The 24,674-nt window shown below is 35.2% G+C and overlaps 1 protein-coding gene across 1 annotated transcript; it reads right to left on the bottom strand.

The window, feature by feature from the left end:
• Positions 1-201: 201 nt before the first annotated feature.
• LOC121970722 (protein SABRE-like) lies at positions 202-24,656 on the bottom strand. The gene is made up of 23 exons (XM_042521612.1): positions 23,279-24,656; positions 22,552-22,663; positions 21,385-21,630; positions 19,979-20,220; positions 19,092-19,311; positions 18,029-18,202; positions 17,867-17,944; positions 16,142-16,390; positions 13,283-15,388; positions 9,613-11,530; positions 9,208-9,302; positions 7,525-7,881; positions 7,296-7,414; positions 5,899-6,148; positions 5,218-5,442; positions 3,921-4,060; positions 3,186-3,258; positions 2,339-2,440; positions 2,077-2,253; positions 1,419-1,757; positions 1,175-1,342; positions 708-1,086; positions 202-625 (listed from the first exon to the last, which is right to left on the bottom strand). The coding sequence occupies exons 1-23, from the start codon at positions 23,347-23,349 to the stop codon at positions 534-536; spliced, it is 7,932 nt and encodes a 2,643-aa protein (XP_042377546.1). The 5' UTR covers positions 23,350-24,656; the 3' UTR covers positions 202-533.
• Positions 24,657-24,674: the final 18 nt, after the last annotated feature.

Below are 24,674 nucleotides of genomic sequence, written 5' to 3'. Positions count from 1 at the left end.
AATTGAACTGCCATATAGCGCTTGCCGATCTTGAACACGAGGTAAACGAAAAGATGGTAATAGAATCAGTTGACAACCAGTCGCAAGTGTTCCTTTCTTTCTCCTCTTCCTCCATTCAATAGGCAAAACCCAATTTTTTGGAGACCCAAGTAAATACTTTGTTTTGGGCAAGAAAAGACAATCTTATTTATTCTACTTTCTGAATGACACTCTTATTTATTAACTATCAGATGATGTTCTTTCACAAATTCAATCAAAACCATCATGAAGAAAATTTGAGATGCCACTTTGGAAACAAATTAAAAAAAAAAAAAAAAGAACTGATGTGTACCCTTGGAGTACATAACCCTTTCCGGTTGTTATTATCTCCGTGGCTACATTCTTCTTAGAATCTCTTCCTGAGCTTGCATTTCTTCAATCATCTGCTTCACGGTTATTGTCTAATTCATCACAATCGCAAAATTTATGAGTGAGAAACTAGCTTTTTGAAAAAGTCTTGGCTAAAAGCCAAGATTCCCGTCTGGTGTGAGCTATTAGTTGTCCTCTCCATATGATAATTCACCCGAAGAATCACTTTCTAACAGCATCATGTCCTTTGGAGACATTGGTTCTTTGCTATGTTTCCCTGTAAGCATGAATAGCAAAATGATCAACCTAAAGTTTCCTGCTTAATTATGACAGCGAATACAAACGTTGGCATTATTCACCTGAAGTAGATTGAACAAACTTCTTTGAATGTCGGCGTATAAGCTTCTTAGTTTTGGCAATAGTTAGTTGTCTAGCAAAGGGACTGAGCTCAACATCGCCATCACTCCATTCTCCATGTTCATTGTCATCCTCTCCTCTCATAGTTCTCAGGACGTATGCTTTTGCCTTCTTTTTCTGAGTGTTGAACAATCCCCTTATTGAGGTCACAAATCCATCACCAGCTCCATCATTTCCTCTCTTGGGGAATGGCATCGGAAATTGATCAGACTTTCCACGTTGTTGATCTCCATCACTGTCACTGAGGTTGGGATCATTGACAGGAAGGGCAGCAGCTTGGGCATCCTTTTGGCCCTGGGTCTTATCTTTGAACTTCTTACCCTGAATCATGAGTAAAAAAAATGAAATCGGTATGGGTTTTATCACTAGTTGCAAAACCAATTGAAGATTTCAAGGCATCATCACTTGCCTGCATGCCGGCTACTGATTTTAAAACTCCCCACACAATATGCTTCTTAATCCTTGCAAAAAGTCTCCTCCATGTTCCAGTAAATTCATCGCGGTGAAAAGTGTCCATCAGCAATCTAAAATCACTGAAAGCAATCCTTGAACCTTCGTATGTAACTAGCAACTCAACCTATGAAAACCAATTAATTGTCTTAATATTTATGCAAACTTGCAAGTTCACCATGTAACTGGGTAACAAATTGTACCTGGCTTATTTTAATATTGTGGAATTCCTGCATTTTTTGTCTAGATCTCTTGTCATCATTGGATTTCACAACCTTCTTTTCTTCATTAGTAATTTGACTACCAGATTTAAGTGCCTTGGAATCTTTTGTTTTGTTTTTAGAATCTTCAGCATGTGGGCTCCTATTTTCTGTTGCCGAATTAAAGAGACCACTTTGTGTAGACAAACTTTGCAAAACAAGTTCATTAGCAACAGAATCTGCAACAGTCTCTTCCCATGTTCGTCCCAAGGAAGAAGTCCGTCTAAGTTCCGGATTTGAATTTGATGCGGTATTGGATTTTGTATTTTGCACTTTTTTCACCTGCATGGATACCCAACCATCTGAGGAACACGATAATAGAAAAAGATGGTACTGCACACTTTGCATTCCTTTATGAAACTTCAGCTAATAACTGTGAACTAGTGAAACATTTTGTTTATGGATCAGCAGAAATCCCTTATTAACTGGAAAATTCAGTTGATGAACCTCATTTTTAGTTTATTACCAGAATTACCTTTTGTAATGTAAATTTAAACAAAATTTTGTAAAATGAAAAAAGCCAGCAAATGGAAATCAAAACAATGGATTGTTTTAGTAAACAAGCACAGCTTTCATGATGTGTATGTAAAAGTGAACTTACTTGAGACGAATCACCCTGAACTTCAGTGCCAGAAGTAACTGAAGATGATTTTGCAGTTGATTTTCCAGGTGCCTCAGATTCCTTTGCTGATTGGTTACTTGATGCAGCCGTTTCAGATCCTTGTGAAGTTTTCTTTCCTCGTTTTGTGCCAGAAGTTGTTGAAACTTTCCAGACCTCCTAGAAATTTAAAAACGAGATAAAGATTATAGATGATAGTATAGGTGGAACTCAAACAATTACAAGTTTATGATTTTTGACTGACTTGTCGTTTCAATGAATCATGTTCTTCTTCAGGGAAAAGATACTCCCACATCATAGTATACATTGTTTCAGTCAAATGTATCCTTAATGGATAGATTTCTACCTGCAGTTACAGCACATCAATATGATTACCTTGCTGGAAACGGCTTCACCAGATAAAGAAGATAAAAAATTCCAATAGTTCAGAAACAAAGAATTCAACAACAGATAACCAGATTATCATGATATTAAACAAAAAGATGTCTACCTAGAGAGTTGACATACCTTCCCATCAATCAGTGCATTCAAAACTGAAAACAATAATATAATGTAGGATGTACACACTTGTTGAATTGATTTTTTTTTTATAATTGTCAAAGTAAAGTCTCTGTAAAAAGGTTTCCATAAGACAAGGGATGTCTTCTTTTTTTTTGCACATGCACCCAAACCCACAGGGGATATTGCCAAATCTTTGGGAGTGAAACTCTGAGTTATGTCCTCTCATGAAGAACTCTTTGAGACATACAAGACCCCCAGGAGCCTGACTCCTCAGCAATGCGAGACTAAAGTTGCCACATGAGAGGTAATCAGGGCAGCTAAAAGTCTATATTGTTCGTACAGGCTGACAGCATTTTTATTGCATTGACAAATTCATGGATCTGCTAATGTCTAAGTATATTCCACTCTAGGTGTCCCAAAGGGTGGAGATCTATTTGAAACCTATAAGAACTTGAGTCTCCCTAATCCTTTCTAATGTGAGATTCTATTATCATGAAACTAACGCATCATTTACTGGATTTTGAAGATAATTGCAAAGTTAAAATGTAAAAAAATGAAGAGTTAAATCAGTTATCTAGCTTCAGAATGACCTGAAAATGTTCAATACTAGATTTGCCATCTTTTGGAGCTCCTTGTTTTGCATTGACACGAAGCATAACTCGCCTGTAATCAAGTTCTTAAAATTAGAAGAATACATAGAAGACAACTGTTTACGAAAATCAGGCAACCACTAACTTAAATTAGGAGCATAATCAAGTGAAGCAAGATGAAGGTTGGTACACATTTACTGAAAGTCAAATATAATTGCAAAAAATTGCAATGATTTCAAGATTCTCAGTATATTTGCAATAATATGCATCACATGAGAAAATTCCATACATTGTCATATATTGGTCAGTTATTGACATGACAAAAATAAATCATAAGTTATAGGACCAATTCAAGGAGAAAGGATGAAATATCCACTCCATGAAATACAGAACCAACTAATTGGAACTAGGTAGGATGGCATGCCTTGTATTGTAAAGCTCTAGTATAACATGCAGTATTGTTCCTTTTCTATTGAGATTTCTCCAGGTTCTAACAAGAGCTCAAGCGTCCATATTAATATGTCATAGTTCCCAAAAAAAGCAATCAAGCCATAATTTGTAGAGTTTCCAAATGTAATGAGTTCTGAGTTGAACTGCAGATTATTGATCACCAAAGCATTTGAGTGCCAATTTCTAGTGTGTAATAATACAATGAACAAAGACAATAATGAAGTTATGAAGCATATGAAGATATTTTTCAACAAGCAAATACAAACAACTATTGTATTGTCTTACTTGCCCCATTCTGGAGGTGCATTCCAGGCTGATAAAAGTGTATCCGATTTGGAATTTGCCACACAGTTCTTAACCACAATTGACTTTGTAGTGAGTTGAGCAATACCAATGTCTGTGTAATCACGATCAAAATCATAAATCTGCCAAAAAAAACAAGTATTAGACGCAAATGGCACATGTTGGGATTTTAGAAATGACAACATGAATCAACAAGATGGAATCCATAATCTTAAATATGATTTAAATACTGACAGAGCTTCTAATATTTACTTGAAGAGATCAGCCTGCTAGCTATAAATTAATTTCAGATATTGTCTTCATAAACAGTGCTAACAAAGAAGACTCCATTAAATTCTGAATATAGTTTGCAGTAGAGGAACTAAGTTGATGACTAAACTATGAAACTTGAGGAAAGGATAGATTGAGAGAAGAACCTAAGGTGAAAGAAAAAAATTCTGAATCAATTTGGTTTTGTACCTGAAAGATCAATTACTTATGTTATCTATTTAGTAAGAAAACTTTCAACAAAATCAACAAAAGATTATTTTGCACATATTTTTTTATTAACAGAAAAATACTGAGAAATTCATAAAGTTCTAAGATGCTCATTTCGTTGGGTTTAAAAGGAGCATGGAATGTATAATAATATTATTGATAACATAAAAAAATATATACTATGCTTTAGTTACTATGTTAAGAATAAGTGAGTGTAACAAAGGATTATCTCAGTTTAAGTTTTTAGCTTTTTGCACGAGTACAAGAGAAATATCAATTGAGGTTGAAAGAAACAAATTAAGCTAGGATTAACATGTTCAAAGATGACCAATTTTAGACTAATTGAATCAATTGAGGTTTCAAGATGTACGGGCTTGAAAGAGAAGCAAGGAAAGGCTACTTGATTGAAACTGGCTTCAAAGCTATAGCAGTGAGATAATCTTACATATACTTCAACAAAGGGGTTAGATCCGATCCACCTAAAATGATTAGGATTCATGATTTGTTTTATTGCTGTGGTTATTCCATATAGTAGTATACTAGAATAGATTCTCCTTTAAACAACTTTGGTGATATATGGCAATGATAGAAATGAGAGGGCATATGTTCTATGAAAAAAAACAAAAATATTGATTCCATAGACCTGAGAATTAAAGAAAAAGGAACAAACAAAAATTTGAAACAGAGCATAAAAGACAGCATAGGGTAAACAAGGTAGTCCATATATGAGGAAATAGAGCATGAATGGTTTATTTAGGTAATGTAAAAAAAAAAATCATTATGATAATAATAAAAAACTCACCATGTCATTAATTTCAGCTTCAGCAAAAGGTTTGTCATCAGAAAGCATACTCCATACCACCTTATTGATTCTGACATAAACTCTTATAGCACAAGAAGGGCTTTTGTTTTTCTCTTTCTCCAGCAATCTTATTTCTGCAGCTTCTTGCAAAACAAGCCTCAATGCAGAAGAAGCCTCTTTTATAGCTTTACGAATGTTTCCCTGTTCTTTCTTCAATTCTTCTAGCTGAGTATAACATCAACTAAAAATCAATAATACAATTATGATCACATGCATGTAGATACTCTAACTAACCTATAAGAGTATCAAACAGTAGTAGTTTATAGGGCAAGCTAATGCTTTTAACTGGAATGGAAGACCAAAATGACCTAACAGAACTTTAAGCACAAGTTAACCATTGCATTTGCGAAATTACAGAAAGCATGATGCTCCAATGAAAATTGACAATAAAGACAAATTGATGGTTCAATTAAGTTGAACATCTTCCACTTTATTTGTATTTATTTACAAAAAAAATCCTTTATTTTTTCTTTTTTCATTCTATAAGATTTTTTGTACTAATGTTTTTCTTGGTTTTGATGGAGATCAAGTGGTTTTTTTTTTAATGGTGTCGAAATGTTGATGATCAATATTTGTTTTCTTTTTTACTCTTGGACACACACTCTTAGTTTGAGATCTCACCAGTGTTAGCTTTGAACCTTCTACCATCCACAAATCAAATTTGTCTGGAGATGGATCAGTGCCATCAGTTTTATCAGTTGTAACTCCAAGAACCTTAACATCACTGAGAAGCAATTTATGTTCCCTTCTCCTTTGCTCAAGATCGATCTTTGCAAGATCTACCTCTTCCACGCCATCAGGAACTAACCGATCAAATTCATCTCCAATATCTTCCTTGTCATCAGAAAGTGAGTGAATGTTTGGGGGAAATCTGGATAGAAGGAACATCAGTTTATATCATCAAACATCAATCATGAGCTATTAACTACTTACAGAGGAGTCAGTTATACGTTCTTTTGTTGATCAAAACATAAGCTTAAAAGGATGTCACAATTTCTATCCAAAATTAAAATCCTATATGTTTTTCTAGAAAAGTATTATGATAAAATATGCTGTATTAAATAAAATAGAACATTGTGGTAGTGAATGTTATATGTGCTATAGTGAAGTATTAGGTAAGTGATCCTGGATACATTTTTCTGAGGAAGAGTACAAGATTTCACATAGTGCATAGACAGTTTAACAGTCAACCTATAAGATTAGCCTCAATGTCAAATTACTCATTCTAGTTGACAAATTCCAAGTACTATGGGCAAGAAACAATGTTATGAATAATTGAAATGTATCACACTAAATATAGTGCACAACAAGAGTACAAGCTCAACAAAAAGGAACCGTAGAAGCGTTTTTAAAACAGAATCATATTACAGCAGGCATCTTCTTCTCCTTCATGGGGTTTTCGACGGTAGGTTCACTCCTAAAACTTAAGGTGCATCTGTTATAAACTTTTTTAATCAAACAAGTAGCTCTCACGAAATTGGCACTAGATTTAATAATTCTCTAGTCAGAGTTTTAGGGGCCTTCTAGTTCTTCCATTTGAACTTTGGTCTATTTAATGAAATAGTAGCATTACCATTACATGCCTGAGGTAGCCTCCTTTCACCTATATGCTATACCATAAGACATATTTACAAACAGGTTCTGTAAAATATAATTTAAGAGTCCTTAACATTCCTTGTCAAACTCGGTTAAAAAAAATCAAAGCTTGTATTATTATACATAAAATCAATTTTATGACCTGCAAACAACAATTAACATATCTTCTAATGGATGAAGTGAAGCAATCTTAACCTCACTTCATTTGATGATTTTACATCCAAGAAGATCAGTATGCCACAGACCTCTCCTAATGAACTAATTGCTGACATTTTTACAAAGCCTCTCACTACAACTCGATTTATGTTTTTATATAACAAGTTGGGCAAGATAAATAACCAAAGCAACAACACTATCAATTACCTAATTCTGAAATTTTATCCAAAAATTTGAAATTGCTGAAGAATCTAAACGTAACTTACTTGGGAGACCTGGCAAAAAGAAGATTTGTTAACACATCGAGCATGATCCGAAAATGTCGTGATGTCATTTCTGATGTAATATTAGGGGAGTTGAAAGTTAATTCTTTTAATGGCTTCACCTAAAACACCACATTGCAAGAGAAAGAGAATAAAGTAATTAACTTAGAAAGGTCATGCTACAATAAACAAATGAATTAATGCAAGGTCTAGCAAAATTAATGAAGTCTACCTTCAGCTCAGGTGTTCCTCCTTTATATTGTGTGTACTGAAAGTACATTTGGCAAGGCATAAACACTCTCTCCAGTAAAGGACCAGTGCGTTTTACATTAGGTGAATCTTTGAGAATTTTAGGTAACCATTGAATTCCAGCACCTGGATCAATATCTGTAGGTGCTACATGAGCTTGAACATGCTCAAGCATCATAGACAGCTCCATTCTTTTCCATGTCATTTCAGGTACGTTATCAGGAATCACCACATTGCTGGTGCTTAAAGCCTGTTCAATTATTTCAGGGCCGACATGAACAATTGAACGAAATGAGCGAGCTAAGACACGCCCACTGGCAGCTGCAAGTAGAAACCTACCCTGTGCAAGGATATTTAAATAATTGTTAAACCATTTATTACATGATTTAGTAAAATTAAACTGTGATGGATACACAATACAGAAACCAGGAACTTCATCATCAAATTTGCAGAAAATGGAGAAACTAAGTTGTTGCATTACTATTATTTAACACAAAGCAGATAATCTCCGGGCACGTATATAGATTGGATGATTTATACTGAAGCTATGGGATAAATACTCTGTGCATGCATATCTTTAACACTTGCAATCAAGCCATGAAATACATATCATATCTTCCAATTTTAATCACAAATTATTTGAACCTGTTGTGCTTGAGTAAACTCAACTCCTCTACCAAGCATTTTGACTTTCAACCAGATCATTTCAAATGAAATTAAATAAGCACCTAAATTTTTTCATCTTTGAATTTGAAATATGCCAAATAAGCCCAGTGCATATTTGACTTCTTGATTCCTTGTGAGTTTATCTCTCCACAAGCAAATATAAAGACCACTAGAGGTGTTGTTGGGTAATATTTTTCCAATTCTTGTTCAAAAAAATTCTAGTGTGCACACTGGTTTTGCATGTTGATTTGCTATAAGTCGATCATTCCACAAGCAACATGTAAAAATCACTTTTATTACATCTTTCTGAAGGGAGTTAAAGAAGGCTACAATTTATTGATAGTATAAGAGTTGCTAATTGTCTAGAACTTAAATACATAATACACATGAGAAACAGAGTACCAAAGCCCCCCAAAAGAAATTTTGCTTCATTCTTTTTTGATCTAGTAGACAAAGAGGAAATCAGAAATCCTTTAGAGTATGGCCAACTTTACTAGGATATATTTTCTAGGAAGTTATTCCATGGCAAGACAAAGCTTGCAAACTTTAGCAACTGTTTTCTTGCATAGAGCTTGATGAAAGAATAAAAATTCATGTAATCAGCCCTTTGATGACGATGACAAAGACAATGAATTTAGCAATCATGTTAGGAAAATTCTAAATTTCCAAAATAGTAATAATTTAGAATTAGTTACTATGGTACCCTTACAAATTTCCCAAGTTTGTAATATATAATTCTTGGGGTCATGGAAAAGCAATCACATTCCTACATGGGATCAATAATCCCAGTCCAAATGGGATAGCAAGGAATTTTAGATTTTATCAAACACCATGAGCCCCTGTTGAACTTTCTTTCTTTCCTATAAAATTTCATGGAATGGAGAGAGAAAAGAACTCCCATACCACACATATGGGCTAGGCCGTATTGAACTAGTTTTCAATCTTCCATTTCTTTTATCAATTATCTAATGTATAGAAGTAATATGAGAAACATGCTTACCTTGGCTTCTTCTGAGTGCAGATTGAATTGTGGCTGGATAACATTGACCATGAAATGGCATGTACCCTCCTCGTCAGTGTCAGTTTGTTGCTTCGCTGGTGGACGAATAAATAGAAGTTAGTGCTTATTATACTTTTGACACTGTAAAATCTAATATATAACTATGAAAGCACAGAAGGAATTTTGTGTTGCAACTATTTGTTGCTAAAACTATGCACCATGCAGTGAATTAGTGGTGAGATGGAATTGGCTGGCATAAGTATAGCACAACCAATCTAAGACTTCAAGGAGCAATACACTTCATAAATCTAACAATAATCAAAAAAATTTAGTGGTGAATATTTTAAACCAATTGCTGCTTAGGTCAAATAAATTTCTTCAGAAACTTAAATATTATTAACTTACCAGTTTGAGCAGAAGGCACTGCGGAATTAGATGAATCTTGTGCCTGATTATCGACAAGGGATGAATCTTGTGCCTGATTATTAACATTCTGTGCTTCAATGGGAGATTCACAAGGAGATGTATCAGCCATAGAATTCAACTCTGGATCATGAGGCATATCCGTCTCATCTGTTATTTTCTGACTCTCAAGTAATTTTCTCTGTGAGTACAGCTTAGAAGGAGAAGGCTTCGAAGGTTCAAATGCTTTTGAAATTCCCTTTACCATGGACATAACAGCATTTCTATATTCCAAGGTCCACAAGAGCTTAAGGCCATAGACAAATACGCGTTGGCAGTTGTCAGCAACTACTACAGTAAATCCTTCATCATCAACAAAATCAGATTGCACAGGATTGCTTTGTATTCCGTTTTCAATTTCAGAAATAGTATTGTTCATCTCAAGGTCCTTTCTTCCATTTTCTTGCCATGCTAATAACCTTGTTGGATCTGCCTTTGAAGTTTGTCTTCGTATAGTGAAGTAGTCAGAATACAAAAGAAATCCATTATCTTGTGTCTTATCCTTGCAACCATAGTTGCAATTTTCATTACCAAACTTATCTGTTGCTTCATTTCTTGAGCTTCTCATCCCCATTATAATTTCTTGAGTTACAGAACTATCATTTATTTGGTCTAAAGAAACTGTCAGCATGTGAATATCAAAACCCTGATAAACGAGATCAAGGGGTTCACGCATGCAATCAAAAGTAAATTCCTGCCTACCACGGCTAATACAGATTTCATATTTCAATTTTGACATTTTGAGTGTCATTCCATTAGCAGGATCATCATCTCTCAAAGGTGCATAACAGATGCATAGAGGTGTAGTGTCAATTCGGAGACAAAATTCAGTCATAACTCTGTCCAGTGACAAATTACCAGACCTAACAATCCTTGGAACACCAAAACGCGGCCATCGTGAGAACATCCTTAATTTATGAGGAGGTAGATAATTAAGAACACTGAATTTGTTTAACCAAGCAAGATCATGAGCACAAAATTTTATAGTTGGGGAATCTATAGAGTTGGTTTCTATCTTCTGAGAAGATTCAGACGATGGTTCATCTATTTTTATATTATTCAGAACATCAGATGAGAAAGAAAGTCCGTTACCACTCATTTGTGAGTTATTCAGTGAGAAGTTCCACTTTAGTGATAGAGCAGTAGAGCGAAAGGGATCATACACTTTCATCCTTGGTTTTCCTTCAATAGGAAGTGAAAAAAGATAATGATTCAGTGGACTTCCAGACTCACATCCCCACTCCATCTGCACCTCTGCAAGAAAAGAAGAAGCGACTAGAAAAGGACTAGAGATATGGGTTGAAGATTTTAAACTGAGACTGTCCGTTAGAGTCTCTAAACTGCTTGTGTAAACTTGGAATTCTCTTGCCCAAAGACCTACATATCCATCTCTCTGTTGTATCTCCATATTTGCAGAGATTATTTCCAGGTTATTTTGTTTTTCATAAGGGTTAGATGTTCCAAGGATAAACCATTGAGTTTCCACAAATGATAAATTAGTCTTTCCATGGATGTAGTTCCTCATCTCATCCCACCATGGTAAACTTTTTTCTTTTATTGGTGGTTGTGGTTCAGATGAACTAGCTAAAAATTGTGCAGCATAATCTAGTCCATGTGGATCAGTGCAACTCCTAGTTCCAAGATTAGCCCTACGAAGAGCTACTGTGAATGCATAGCTGATATCAGCAAAAACTGGCTCATATCCCACTCCAAATGACACTTCCCCTTTTTGAAAATTAATTGGCAGATCAAGGTAAACTTTGTTTGCAGGAGTTGTACCACCAGCTGAGCGTAACATACGAACTCTCCACCGTCTTCCAACATAACAATCTTGCAAAATCTGTGGCTGAAAACTAGTTGCCTGTACACATAAAAGAAGAAGAGGAAGTCAAGTGCCACAATAAAGACTAGTGCAAGCTATTCTGGAGTTAACCATTTGCTAAAAAAATTTGAAAAATTACCACATCATATTGAAAATCAGATATAAAGATAGGCAATAATAAATTTTTCTGTGTATATCAGGTCTAAAATTTCTAGCTCACTAAAGATCAACCAGTTCTCATGTAATTGCATATATAAATCAAGATCACTTCAGTAGGACTGTAGGAGACTAAGATGAACCGTCAATTATTATTTGGTACATAATTGAGTACAGAAAGTGGAGGCCTCTATGACTTAAAACTAGCCATCCACATGAGGAAAAATCTTATTGTACCACAAGTTTCCTGCTCAAGAATAAAAAAACATACAATATTTTGTTCATTTCTTCATAGACCTAGGAAATTGCAGTTTTTTATAAAATAAGATTTCGTTCCATACAGCTAAGACCTGCACTTTTCTCTTTTTTCACATAAAGAAGAAAAAAGAAGAGATTTAGTCAAAATCTCCCTGGGATGCACTTTTTTATTGAACACAATTACTTTCAATTTAACTCAAATTCATTAAACATTGTCACTGTGGACAACCAAATGATTAACAATGTTAACATCAAAGATGAAGTGGTAAGCCAACAAAGTTGAGTCACCTAGTCCCAACTAACTGAGGTCAACTACAATGGATAATATCCTGCCATCAATAGCTATCTAAGGCTATATTTGTAGTAACATTTAAATAAAGTAAATCACACTTGATTAAGTTAAATAGAATGTTTCTTTCAATTTCTTTCATCTTCAATTCTAATGGATTCAACTTGTCTAACCATAAAATTTATTTGTGCCATTGAGAATATTTAGGAGATCTTATTCTATTTTCCTTTATTTTATCGTGCTACTTAAACAAATGTACAATCTTACAGGATCACCTATTTCCTAAATGCCTGTCAAGATGAAACGATTCATTCAAAATATAGTTGGATGCTTAACCAAATATATATATATATATATATATATATGTATGTGTATAGTTGGATGGTTATTTTCTTCTTGATTGAAAGAACATGTAGTGTATATGAGAAAAGCGAGAATTTAGGCAAACCAAAGTTGTCTTGTTTGTCAAATAGATGAATATATGAAAGGAGCTAGTTAAATAGCTAACTTGAAGCACATTGTTCGCATTTCAGATCTTAAATGACTAGGCAAGTAATCTAATCACCAATGTAAATATTGACTGGATAAAAATAATACATTTGAAATATATATAGTATGTTTGTAGCTTAGTTCCAAATTAAACACTGTGATGTAGTTATGTGGCTAACACTGAATTCTAAAAAACAACTCATGTTGGTGCAATGCAATAAATTTAAGGTGTTGTAGAATACTAAATGTAAAACAAACAAGAAGTTTTTTCCTAGACTATAAATTATAAAAATAGTTTCTTCTATCACCATGTTATATGCTAAATCTAAGTTTTATTGACTACTGACCATTACTATGAAATATCTAAAAGGTGAAATGAGAACCTAGTTGCAAAGAAAGTTACACATTATTCAGAACAAAGTGAAAAGTTAAAAAAATGTTTAAAAGAAAGAACAGACAGATATATCATTCTCATTCCTACTGTAAAAACATTTATCCAATATTCCAATATGAATATTGATTAAATAAGAGGAAATAAAGGTTCACAGACATGTATATTAATGTCAAAATACAGGAAAAGCAAACTATCTTTTGTTTACCTGTTGTGCTACCACAACACGTCCTTGACATTTAGCAGAACTTCCATAAAACAGTGGGTGTGTGTAGTCCCTAATTTTCACTGCTAAGGATTCTGCATTTAGATCAATATCACAGCCATACAATTTGGAGAAAGGTATATCTTTCTCAGAGCAGATGGGGTCAGCCATTTTTAAGAACTCAAGCATCACATCACTGTCGATCCTTGTCAGAGTTGCATCTAGCTCTGTTGCACAAACTGACATGAGAGAAACTCTATGAATACTGGGTTTAAACCCTGATTGAAACCCAAAGGTATTAATACCAGAGCCTTCTGAGGTTTCTATCTTTTGGCATGCCTCATAATATGATCGAAAGGCATTCTTAGAGATCTCTGTTCGCAGAAGTTCAACAGATGAAGCATCAGAAGCATCTATCTCCATTCCATTATAATGAATTTTTTTATCAGCGCCTAGGTTATTAGGCTCTGGGGTACTTGAAGCTATAGTTGGTAGAAGCTCATCTAGAAACTTGAGCCGAACAGCTGCCTCACAAACCTCCTTCTTCATCAGCTGATAATGTTCATCAAGCCAGGCCTGGATGGGTTCCTCCTCAATTTCCACTGTTAACTTCCGAATAATTAATCTCACTGAAAAAAAACTTGATGTGGACTTTGATTTTTTGGTGCTATTCTTCTTTCCATTTATTATTTTCTCCAACTTAGCAGCAGAAATAAGCTTTAGGGCTCTCAGTGTATCTTCAACTGTATCATCAATAGCACGTAATTGCAGCCTATATGGCATGCAGATGTAAATATCAGGGCTTCTAATTACCCAATCCCTTGCAGTGGCCATTTGTGATTTTGAATCTTGCAGGTTTTGTATGGAGGATGCTGGAATGCGAGAAACCTGCAAGCGACTAGTTCGAAAGATTCTTGCTTCGTTGAAAGAAACCATCACTTCTTCAAATAGAACACCTATTTTTGCATTTTCAGAGAAGATGGACTGTACATGCATTACTGTTTCCACACCATCTGCAAGCCCAGCTGATACTTTCAACATTTCCACATCAATGGCAAATATTGAATCTCTCTTTTTTTGTTCTTTTTCAGTTGGGCTTTTGTCAGAAATTAGTTCCTTGCTTGGTATAGGTGCTGTATCAATTGCTTCTGCCTTCATTAGATGGTCAGTGCTATGATTCTTCTGATTAGACATCAGGTATTTCAAACTCATAGCAAATTCTTGCAATGCTAAATGAACATCAGGCTCCCACCTGATGGATAAATCAGACACATTTAGGAGAGAACATAAAACCATGTCATTATGTCCACTAGAACGACGGACAAACTTTGCTTTCTGCATAGTAAGCAGTGTTATTTCTGTACCAGGATTCTGCTCTTCTGTATATTCAGAGTAGAATGAGTTAGTGCTATCAACTTCAATCTGCATGGACTGTTTTTCCTTGTTGAAAACAAATCGAAGATGAAGGATTTCAACAGAGGTGGAGAAGTTCAAGAGCTCGCAACCGTTGGAGCTCAAGGATGTTATGCTTGCTTCACGAGGTTTCCCATCAGCACCAACTGATATTATTGCCTGGCCACCTTGAGATCCAAAATTAACACGCTTAGGATCTGCAACCGTCATATCTGATAGACTTGTTTCACCAGAATACTTAACCAACAATCTCTGAAGACTACACTTTACAATGTTGATTCCTTTTGAGGTATCTTTCTTAAAAGGTTTTTTGGCCTTATCTTGACCAATTTTTTTACTAGAGGAAGATAAATCTTTCAGAAGTTCTTTAAAAGACATTCCCATCTTTATGAGTCTCTCAACATGATTCAACCCAAAGAACACACTCATACCCATCATATCAACAGCCAGAACCAACTTTAGCTTCTTCGCCTCTTGCCCCTCCTGGGACTCCATTTCCTTATTACCAAAATCAAGAACCATTTGTTCAATCTGAACTAATGAGCTTGATTTAATATCTGCACCTATCAATTTCTTTTCTAAAGATTGCTGGTACACATCTTCTGTGTTCAAGTGAAATTGACCAAGTTCAGCATGCACTTCAAGTTTCTTACTTTCTATGTTATTTGCAAAAAGATGAAAGGATCGAAAGCATCCCTGCATTATCAAGGTACACTAAGAAGTCAAATTTACAAATGGTAAGACTGAATAACACCATGTCATGATAATTAATGTTCATTGAAATGCCAAAATGTTATCTTTCTCTCTAGAGCAAATTGGTAACACTGACTGGCCACAATAGAAATAGAAATGAAGAATCGACAAGTTTAAGAAACAGTGACCAACAAATAATACTAAATAAGTGATTCATTGCAAAAATACACTGCATAGACTGCTCTAGTTAGTATGATAATGAAGTTATAAATTAATTTACACAAAAGTCATGATGGACACAATATCACGTAAGTTTCATAAAAGAAAACTTATACCAGAGTTGCAATAATTTCTGGGTCCGTTAATCATATTGTGTATGATAAGTTTCTATACTATGGTATATGATAATGTCTACCATGTCAAAAAAGGAAAATATAAGAAAGAAACAAGGGCCAGCAATATATTAGCATGTGCATCTCGAGAGAAAGAGAAGGCTATATACAGGAGTAAACGCATGTTTCCGAGAAATGCATTGCTTGAAGAAGTATAAAGTACTGTACAGATCCTGATACAATCTTAATAACCAACAAGGAACTAAAAGATTCCCTACATATGGGTGAGTCAATATGTTGGTTTAGTTAGTCTATATAGCTTACTCAAGGTTCATAACTAATTATTCTAACCAAACAACCAAGACATTTTGAGGGGAAGATCTAGCAGATAAATAGCAACTCTCAAGAATGAATAATAACTTACATGGAATAAAGGAGAATCATCGATATTATGAATCATAATAGTAATCTCTGGTAGAGAAACTGTGCATTTCCACATAATAGTAGCCATCTTATCCTTTGGTTTATTTTCTTGGTTAGGACTTTCCTCACGAAGAACCATCGGTTTTTGTTTACCCGACTTAAGACAAATCCATGGTTTTAATCTGCTGACAATAAGATTGCACCTAGTGCTGCTTATCTTGACATCAACCTCAGCACTAATAGGTAGAGGCTGCAAAAGAAAAGAAATCACATAAAATGCAGCCACAAATACAAACAATTAAAATAATTGAACATTATAAAATTGATCTAAGCTTAGAAGAAATAACTAAAGACACAAAGAACAGATTGCCTAAGGGCACTAACTAATATATATAAACTAGGTTTCCAGAATAAAACTGTTGATAACAATGAATTTCATTAGATAACTTTAGAGTTTGTAGTTTAACTGTGTTTACTACAAGAGAAATAAAATCGTATGGGTAGATAAAGAAGAATAAAATTGAAGAGGGAGAGCCAAGTGATTCCTCCTTCCTACAAGGGAGAGATACACAGCATGAGGAGAAAGAATCTCCATTTACCCATCCAAATATGAAGTTTGGAAAGTTTTGTTCCACTTGGCATGGGGCACAAGTAAATCTCTTCTTTGTGAATCTTCTCCAACAACATCATCACCACCAAGACAGCCAAATGGCCCAAATCCAACTACTGTGTGATTTGGTGGAACAATTCCAGGATCAGCAACATGGGGTTGAACTCCATAGAGGGAAGTCCAACACATTCAATGACTGCTTCACACGGGAGCCAAGTAAGCTTGTGACTAAGGGTTGAATATCTTGAGTTTACTGAGGCTGCATCCAACTATTTTTAAGTTTTCCCAAGATGTGAACGTCTCCAAGAGAGCATCCAACACATCCAACACATCCAACATGACTGCTTCACACGGGAGCCAAGTAAGCTTGTGACTAAGGGTTGAGTATCTTGAGTTTACTGAGGCTGCATCCAACTATTTTTAAGTTTTCCCAAGATGTGAACGTCTCCAAGAGAGCATACAGGTATTGATTTCATAATGGTTTCTTAGTGATTGTAGGTTTAAAGAATCCGTGTTCAGACATCCATATGATTTCCAGGTGCCTTCTCAATAACAATGAAAACCATCTATGAATGTTTCCTTTCCATTTCCACTTCCTCTTTATGTTTTCATTTCATTCATTAAAAGAAAATCTTTTAGGCATAGAATAGGTATAAAATGGGAAAAGAAATTTAATACTATGAAAAGTCAACTATGCACTCTCGCAAGCTAGCTATTAATGTTTTTATGCCCCCGAAAAGTTACATATTTACTATAATAATAAAAAGTATGGCCAAACTATAATCAGATCGAGTAAAATTGTTCTGTAATTTTTGAGCTAAAGGCTAATGAAAAAAATTATCATTTTATAATAATTGAAATGATATAAAGAGTGATTCAAAGACATTATGATAACAACAAATCATGAGTCTCAATTACTTTTTTTCAGCCACGTTGATCTTGTTCCCACATTAACATTATCTACCACTTTCTTAATAACACCTAACTCATTTGGATCTCTTGCTACTAAGAAATGTGATAGGATAGGCATGCTCAAAATCTGGTAACATCCTTTTCATAAATCAGGATAAAAAGAAGATGTAAATGTCAAATACAATTAGCCAATATAGAACTCACTTGCATTGGAACATCAGCTCTAGCTATAATTGCAACTTCTGAAATCTCCAACACTGAAGTAACCCCTTCCTTAAGTAGCTGACATGAGAAAAAAAAAAAAAGGCATATTAAAGGGAAAAGTAGGGTATATATGAAAAAAAAACTATTTAGGTAAAAACATACATGAATTTGATTAAACTCCAAATTGAGTGAAAAATGTGATGTGGCCTCTCCAGCATCATCATATGACAGAGTTTTAACACTTCTCAGCAGGATGTCAGTCACTGTATTCTTTGCAACAATGCCCTGACCTTGGTGCATAAACATCACATCTAGCTCTTTAATGTTGAAGCTAACCTTCCAAGGAATAAATAAACCATGTTTAATATCACTATGAAATGCTTCAGCTAGCAGAAAAGATTTATCCAACTAGAAAATAAATAGCCCATCTTAGAATTATGAAAGTAGAAAAAAAAAAGCAAAAATATGTTAATACATTATAGGGCACTTAACAAAGTTAAAGAATATTGAAGTAGCATAATGAACTAGCGTCACAATTAGCAGTGTGATTATCACTTGAACCTACAAACCAACACAACAAGCTCAAAGCTTCTATGTAGGACTGCTTGGGGTATCAAATTACTATTTGAGGCTTGACTTTATTGTAATGCCTAAAGTCTAACTAGGGCTAGATTCTGAAGTTAATAGAATGTGATCCAAATGAGTCCACCATCCAAATAGGCTTTTACTGCAGAAGGATTTACTGAATTGGGCTTGCCATATACCAATTCTTTAAACTTATTCAGTGAGACATAAACCATAACTTTAAAGCCAAACTACCTGGCCAATATTACTAAGTTAATGGTATATTCTTTAAATGAAAGAACCAAACGGTTGATCCACATCTGCATAAGTGGGACTTACTAGTGCAAAAATGCTTTCTTATAGTGAAATGTACCGAAATGGTAGTTAAGGATGAAGTCTTTAAGAACTTAAAATGTCATGAATAACAAACCAGACCTTTGTGTTTTCCCTTAACAAGTATGTTCATTGTCAAATATGTTTTTCTGAAAGGATTTAGGCAGCTTGACGCATTGATGCATGTTTATCACATTGTCACAAAGCACAATTCCAGGGATCAAATAACTGTATTCAAATTCTGTTATGAAGATAAGTTATAGATTCTCTAGTCTACTTTAATATAGAACAAAAAAAAACATTGCATCAACCCACAGAGAGGTCAAACCTGTTCTGGAAATGCAAGAACATGTTTCTTCATTGTTGATGTTGAAGATTTACTTTTTTCAGACTTTACAGAGCTAATATCCGAAGCACATTCTTTGCTCGTATCAAGACCAACTGAGCTTTTGGACTCTCTCTTGGTTTTAATGAATAGGCTTTCCTTCAAGTTAATGCCAATCATTCCACATGACACATCCAAATTACTAAATTTGACTCCAACTTCCCTGTGGCAGATGATTTGAGAAGCTTTAGTTTTTTACCCATCCAAGATATTCCTATGTAATCTAGTATACTTGAAAATGAAATTCTCTTAGTTCTCTCTAAGATGGAAAATTCATGTTATCATGAATATTCCGCCATATGTTATAAATACTGTGGAAACTAATGAATACAGAACATAAAGATAGGGCTGATTTGGCTGATAAGCACAAGTATACACCAAGATATAAATAACAGGGTTTCATGAAGCTGAAAAATATTTCAAAATTAATGACTTCAATAACTTTTATATTAAATGTATCCACCATTGTGACTGCAGTTCACAGAACAACATAGGCTCACTAAAACAAATTTGTTTGAAATAATGTTTTAACAAACAAGAAAAGCATTTTAGAGGGAACTGTTTGTGGAATCTTATCGCAAATCAAGAGGTTATATAAGCATTTTGAAATATTGAGCCAATTGAGACATCAAGGCAGGTTATTAGATTGCATGGTTAAGACCTTGACAGCATGATTGGTTGTCAACTGCTTGACAGTTGAAGAGCTAAGACCAAGCTATTGGCAATGAGGAATCAAGGATTCAAGATGCACATGATCTCTACATGTTTCTTAAGTGAAAAGTGGAAAATTATTGAGATTTCATCAGATGTGACTAAAATGGTAAACAGACCTTTTGTAAGAAAGCTCACAGATGAGAGAGAAATCTTCACAAGTGAAAGGAGAGAACTTTGTTTCCACTGGCATATTCAACCTTTCTAATGTCAGACTGGATGGCTCTCCAAGATCAGGCTCTGATGATATATCGAAACCAAAATGTGCAATTTGAAGTTTGGGATTAAAACTAAACTTTGATTGTTGATCTACTGATGCATCCAGTCTCAGTCCCCTTACTTGAGCTGCAGATTTCGGCCCCTAGATGTTTGGGCAAAGAGCAGCACAAAATAACAAAGCCTTTAAGTCAAAATGAACAGTCTAAAAGCAATGAAGATCAAGTATAATGAACATAACATAAATTAAATACTTCAGGCGTATGTTTAAGCGAAAAGATCAATATATGTATGTATTAACATGTTTCATATGCATTTATATGTCACAGAATGATTTTAAGTAATTGTAAGTTTATAACTTCTTGCATTTATTTCAATGTAGAAAGTTCTTAACTAATCAGATGTTAAACTGTCAGTGCCTTCAGAAATGTCAGAAAGTTTGTTGCATTACCTTCAGATAAATTCTTTTTGTTCTGGTTCAAAAAGTATTTTGTGCAGTAAAGTTAGAGCTCACAGCATAGATACTTAATCCTCTTTAGTAAAGTGTATGCATGGAGATAGGCAACTTCCAAACAGGCTAAAAAGTCATTAGGCTTCCTTCCACATAGCTACTTTGTTGTATTTTCTTTGTGTCATTAGGTACTAATCACTGATTCTCTGCATATTATCAAGTTCTGATGGTGGTTAAATAATGTGTGATGGATATGGATCCTACATGTTATTAGAAATTAAATTAATTGTGAAAGGGAAAGAAATCCGGCCTCTCTTCTGCAATTTGATTACATGAAGCAATTATAAAATCAATAATGTATCTTTATCCAGCTTTTACTTTTTCTCCTTTCTTTCCCATTTTTTTTTTAAAAAAAGGTGTATCACTTTAATCATTGCCTTTTTCATTATTAAGTTGTGTTTGTTCCAACTATATTCGGTATCGACTACACAAATCTTATCTCTTCGTTGAACTGGATTTATAATTATGATCACTCCATTGCTTGTGACATATAAAAATAAGATTACAGCATATATTGGAGATCATATTCCATGTCTCAGAAGCAGGCAATTTTAATGGTAGTCCTAAATGTCTATCAAATTAAGTAAATCTTCAAATAAAATATAATAATATATTCCCAATATTACATTTTATGAATCAACCGCACCCTGGATTTGCTTGGTAAAGAGAGCTTACACCATATGAATAGTTAGAATAGCTCATTTCTATAGCTTGAGAATCTTGCATCTCTAATTATGCTAGTGTTCATTCAAGAAATCCAATCTTGCAATAAAATCTAGAACTATAAAAACTACATACCTTCAAATTAATTTCTGTCACATACACTGCAAGAAATCTTGCGATGTTATATAAGAATGTCCATGCTCCTTTCCCTAAGGATCGAGAACTTCGATTTCGAGATTTACTCTTCTTGGTACCTTTTGCAGGGGAACATAAATACACTTCCAAGTCAGATATTAACAGCTGCAATTTCTGGTCTTTTGAAAACAGTGATTCGCGTAAAGTAAGTTTGATTTCACCAATCAATATGGATTCGATGCCACCCTGAAAAGCAAAACATATTATTTCTCAAATCAACAAAAAAAAAAGAATTATATTACACCATTTACCATGTCAGTTAAAAGAGATACATATTGTCTTTTGTAGCATTCAGCTAAATTTACTGAAAAACAAATTATTATTTATTGATAATCTATGAATATATAACAGATTAGAAATAAAATATCATGATAATATATTATGAATCATCAAATATAATTTTATTATTATTTATTCATTATTTATATTATGTTTTTGTTTAAGCGTGCAAAAATACAAGTACCTAGGCATGTTCTATCCACACTATGTCCAATAAAGTTCTCACCTAACTAGACTCTAACACAAATGGCGAATATATCCAAACACCCAACTCGTGCTTCCCCAACACACAAATCTCCTCCTAAGAAGAAAAATCTGCTCTTTACATGTTCTCCTATAGTCATTGGCAGATGTTGCGATGCATTGCCCATGTCTGTAACAAAAACTAACGTAAAATCCTAACTCGGCACTAGAAGCTGGGGAGAACCACTGAATAATGGATGGTGGTCAGGCCTCTATATGTCTGAACTATAACTGGGTTGCACTAGCACCCCTTCGTGAGAGTTTAAGTGGTATTGCAGTAGCCTTACCAAGAGCATGCCACCGCTACTCGTTTGCATGGCTCATCATTATCCAATAACTCAAGTTGAAGTGTATTCCTAAAGGTATATCAAGTCTCAAAATCTAAGTCACCATCATAAATTCTGTAAAATAAAGTATCCTAAACTATAGTAAGGTTATTTTATTTCATCATTCATCATAATTTGGAGCAGAGAAAAACTTCTGTAAGAAGTCAACATGATTTTTCTTATCATATGCATCTGACGTTTGGTTTCAAATAGTAGCTTCTAGAGTTGCTTCTGAACTGCAATGAAACATGAAGAGGACCTTTTTGAATGTCACAAAGACATCCTTCAAACAATTACATCCAGCAACTTGGAAAGCCACTGATATTCCAGCCGTTTTGTTCAATATCAGTGCTAACAACCTCAAAAGAAATCTGCAACAACAAGCACAAAGGAGAAATTAAAAAAATAAACAGAATTAACTAATGCAAACTTATAAACTTTACAGATCAACATGCAAAAATTGCAGGTGTCTTTGTCACAGATGTATAGAATCCTACTGGGGTTTTGTAGTTAGTTCCATTAGTGTACCTGTTTACAATCTAACACTGGCTCTAGTTATGAGTGAAAAATGCTCTGATGTACACTATATCATATTTAGCAAGTAAAACAACTTTCTCAGATGTTGATAAGGTTTAGTAAAGTATCTCATATTCTTCCGTCCTTGGATATAAAAGTGAAATCATTCACCAAACAAATTCTCCTGTGCCTTATGGAGAGGATGTTTAACAGGCGACAGCACCTGTGCACAGGAATAGGTAATACGACTTACATTCTCATTTTCTCTAAGAATTATGGGGAGAAAAAGGATAACAACTCCGTAAGAAGACAGTGGAAGCTAAAAAGGCCAGCTTTAGTTATCGTCTTGTCGGTATAAACCCTCAGCGTAAGGCTTTTAAGTGAAGATCGAGACCAGAAACCAAATCGACAAAATAAACTAAATTTAGCAGAATAGAAGGAGCAGGACCAAGAGAAATGGATGAACTTACACGGTGAAGACCCATCCGACGGCGCAAAAGACAGCGAGGCCGAAGAAGAACTTGAGCAGGAAAAGCGCCATGCCGAATTCCGATGCAAGCTTTGCTCCACCGCCGCTTCCTCTACCACAATCTCGTCAAGAATGTCATCAGCTTGACCTCCCTCGCTCCCTCCGGTGGCGCTCCTCCGGGTCTCCAACCCCAAGTATGTCCTGGAACAGCCCTCAAGCGATCGTCTTCGCTCTCTTTCTTTAAAGGAGGCGATCGGGGTGGGTCGTCGCCTTGTAGACTCGAAGAGGGTCCGCGATCCGATTTGGAAGCCGGAGCGAAGGGAAGGAGCGAGGGATGGCTCTCGAGTGTCGCCGAGACGTGCGCCATTACCAATATTAAATAAATGGTTAAAAAAATTTAAAATTTGTTCCTATTTATGGCTGGTCTTCAATTTGGAAGCCTCATTTTGCTTAATAAAATAATAGTCAAAATTTTCATTTTATCTGGCAATAATGTGAAAATTGTCTTCCTCTTCGTAGCGCCGTTGCTTGCTTCTCAGTTCTCACGCCTTAGCCATCGTCCTCCTCCTCCGGTAACGCGCAGATGCGGCGAGCTTTCCTTGTATCGCATCCAGTAGCCGCAGCTCTTTCCGTCCACCCTCCTCCTCCTCGCGCAAAGATGACTCGACGAGCTTCTGCGGCGCACGGTTCTGGCCTCCCATCCTCGGTCTCTCCTTGCTGTTGCGATCCCTTCTTAGTTCTTCCCCTCACGCCCAAACGGAGCGCAGTGTGTACCTATCGTGCAGATCGCCTACACTCTTCTTTTCTTCAGATCGAACATAACCTAGATAATTTGTTACCTCAACTTGTGGGGCGTCGACCTTGATAGTAAACGAAGCGATTCTAAGTCGCCCGTTTTCAGTAGGATAGGATTTGATGCAATTAGAAATAGAATCATATATCCTCTTTAATTCTTCCACCGATTGTGCCTTTACCAGCATTGCGCCGGTAGATCTTCCCTTTACCGGCGACCTCAACGCTGATCGCCATTCTCACCGGTGAGAATCCATATAAAAAAAAAGAAGGCGATTGCTTAGCGAACAGCCCCACGTTTGGAGCTTGGTGAAGCAGCGAGGAGGTGAGGATCCACTGTGCTTCAATCATGGCCTCTTCGTCGAAAGGCACAACTTCTCAACCCAGCAGAAGCTTACGCTTGTTTGCTAAATCTGGAAATTTTCAGCTTTCTCCTAACAGATTAATTTATTTCCTCATCCGCCAGCTTGTCATCCTACGTGTCTTCTTAGTTAACTCACTAATCCTTATTGTGCCACTAAACCTTGTTAGTTCAATTAATAATTTATTTATTAATATGGTGAAAAAAATATATTTGGGTTTGATTCGATTCAAGCGCTTCGAGA

The sequence above is a fragment of the Zingiber officinale genome, chromosome 4A, assembly GCF_018446385.1.
Source record: "Zingiber officinale cultivar Zhangliang chromosome 4A, Zo_v1.1, whole genome shotgun sequence".
Taxonomy (NCBI): domain Eukaryota; kingdom Viridiplantae; phylum Streptophyta; class Magnoliopsida; order Zingiberales; family Zingiberaceae; genus Zingiber; species Zingiber officinale.
Note: the sequence above shows the minus strand (reverse complement) of the source record. Positions and strands in the feature narration are given on the sequence as shown.

Excerpts from the sequence above, each read along its gene's own strand:
- LOC121970722 (XM_042521612.1), bottom strand. The coding sequence starts at position 23,349 with ATGGCGCTTTTCCTGCTCAAGTTCTTCTTCGGCCTCGCTGTCTTTTGC. Across the intron at positions 9,303-9,612 it reads AGTGCCTTCTGCTCAAACTG|CGAAGCAACAAACTGACACT; the intron begins GTAAGTTAATAA and ends TTCGTCCACCAG. Across the intron at positions 626-707 it reads GTTTGTTCAATCTACTTCAG|GGAAACATAGCAAAGAACCA; the intron begins GTGAATAATGCC and ends TCATGCTTACAG.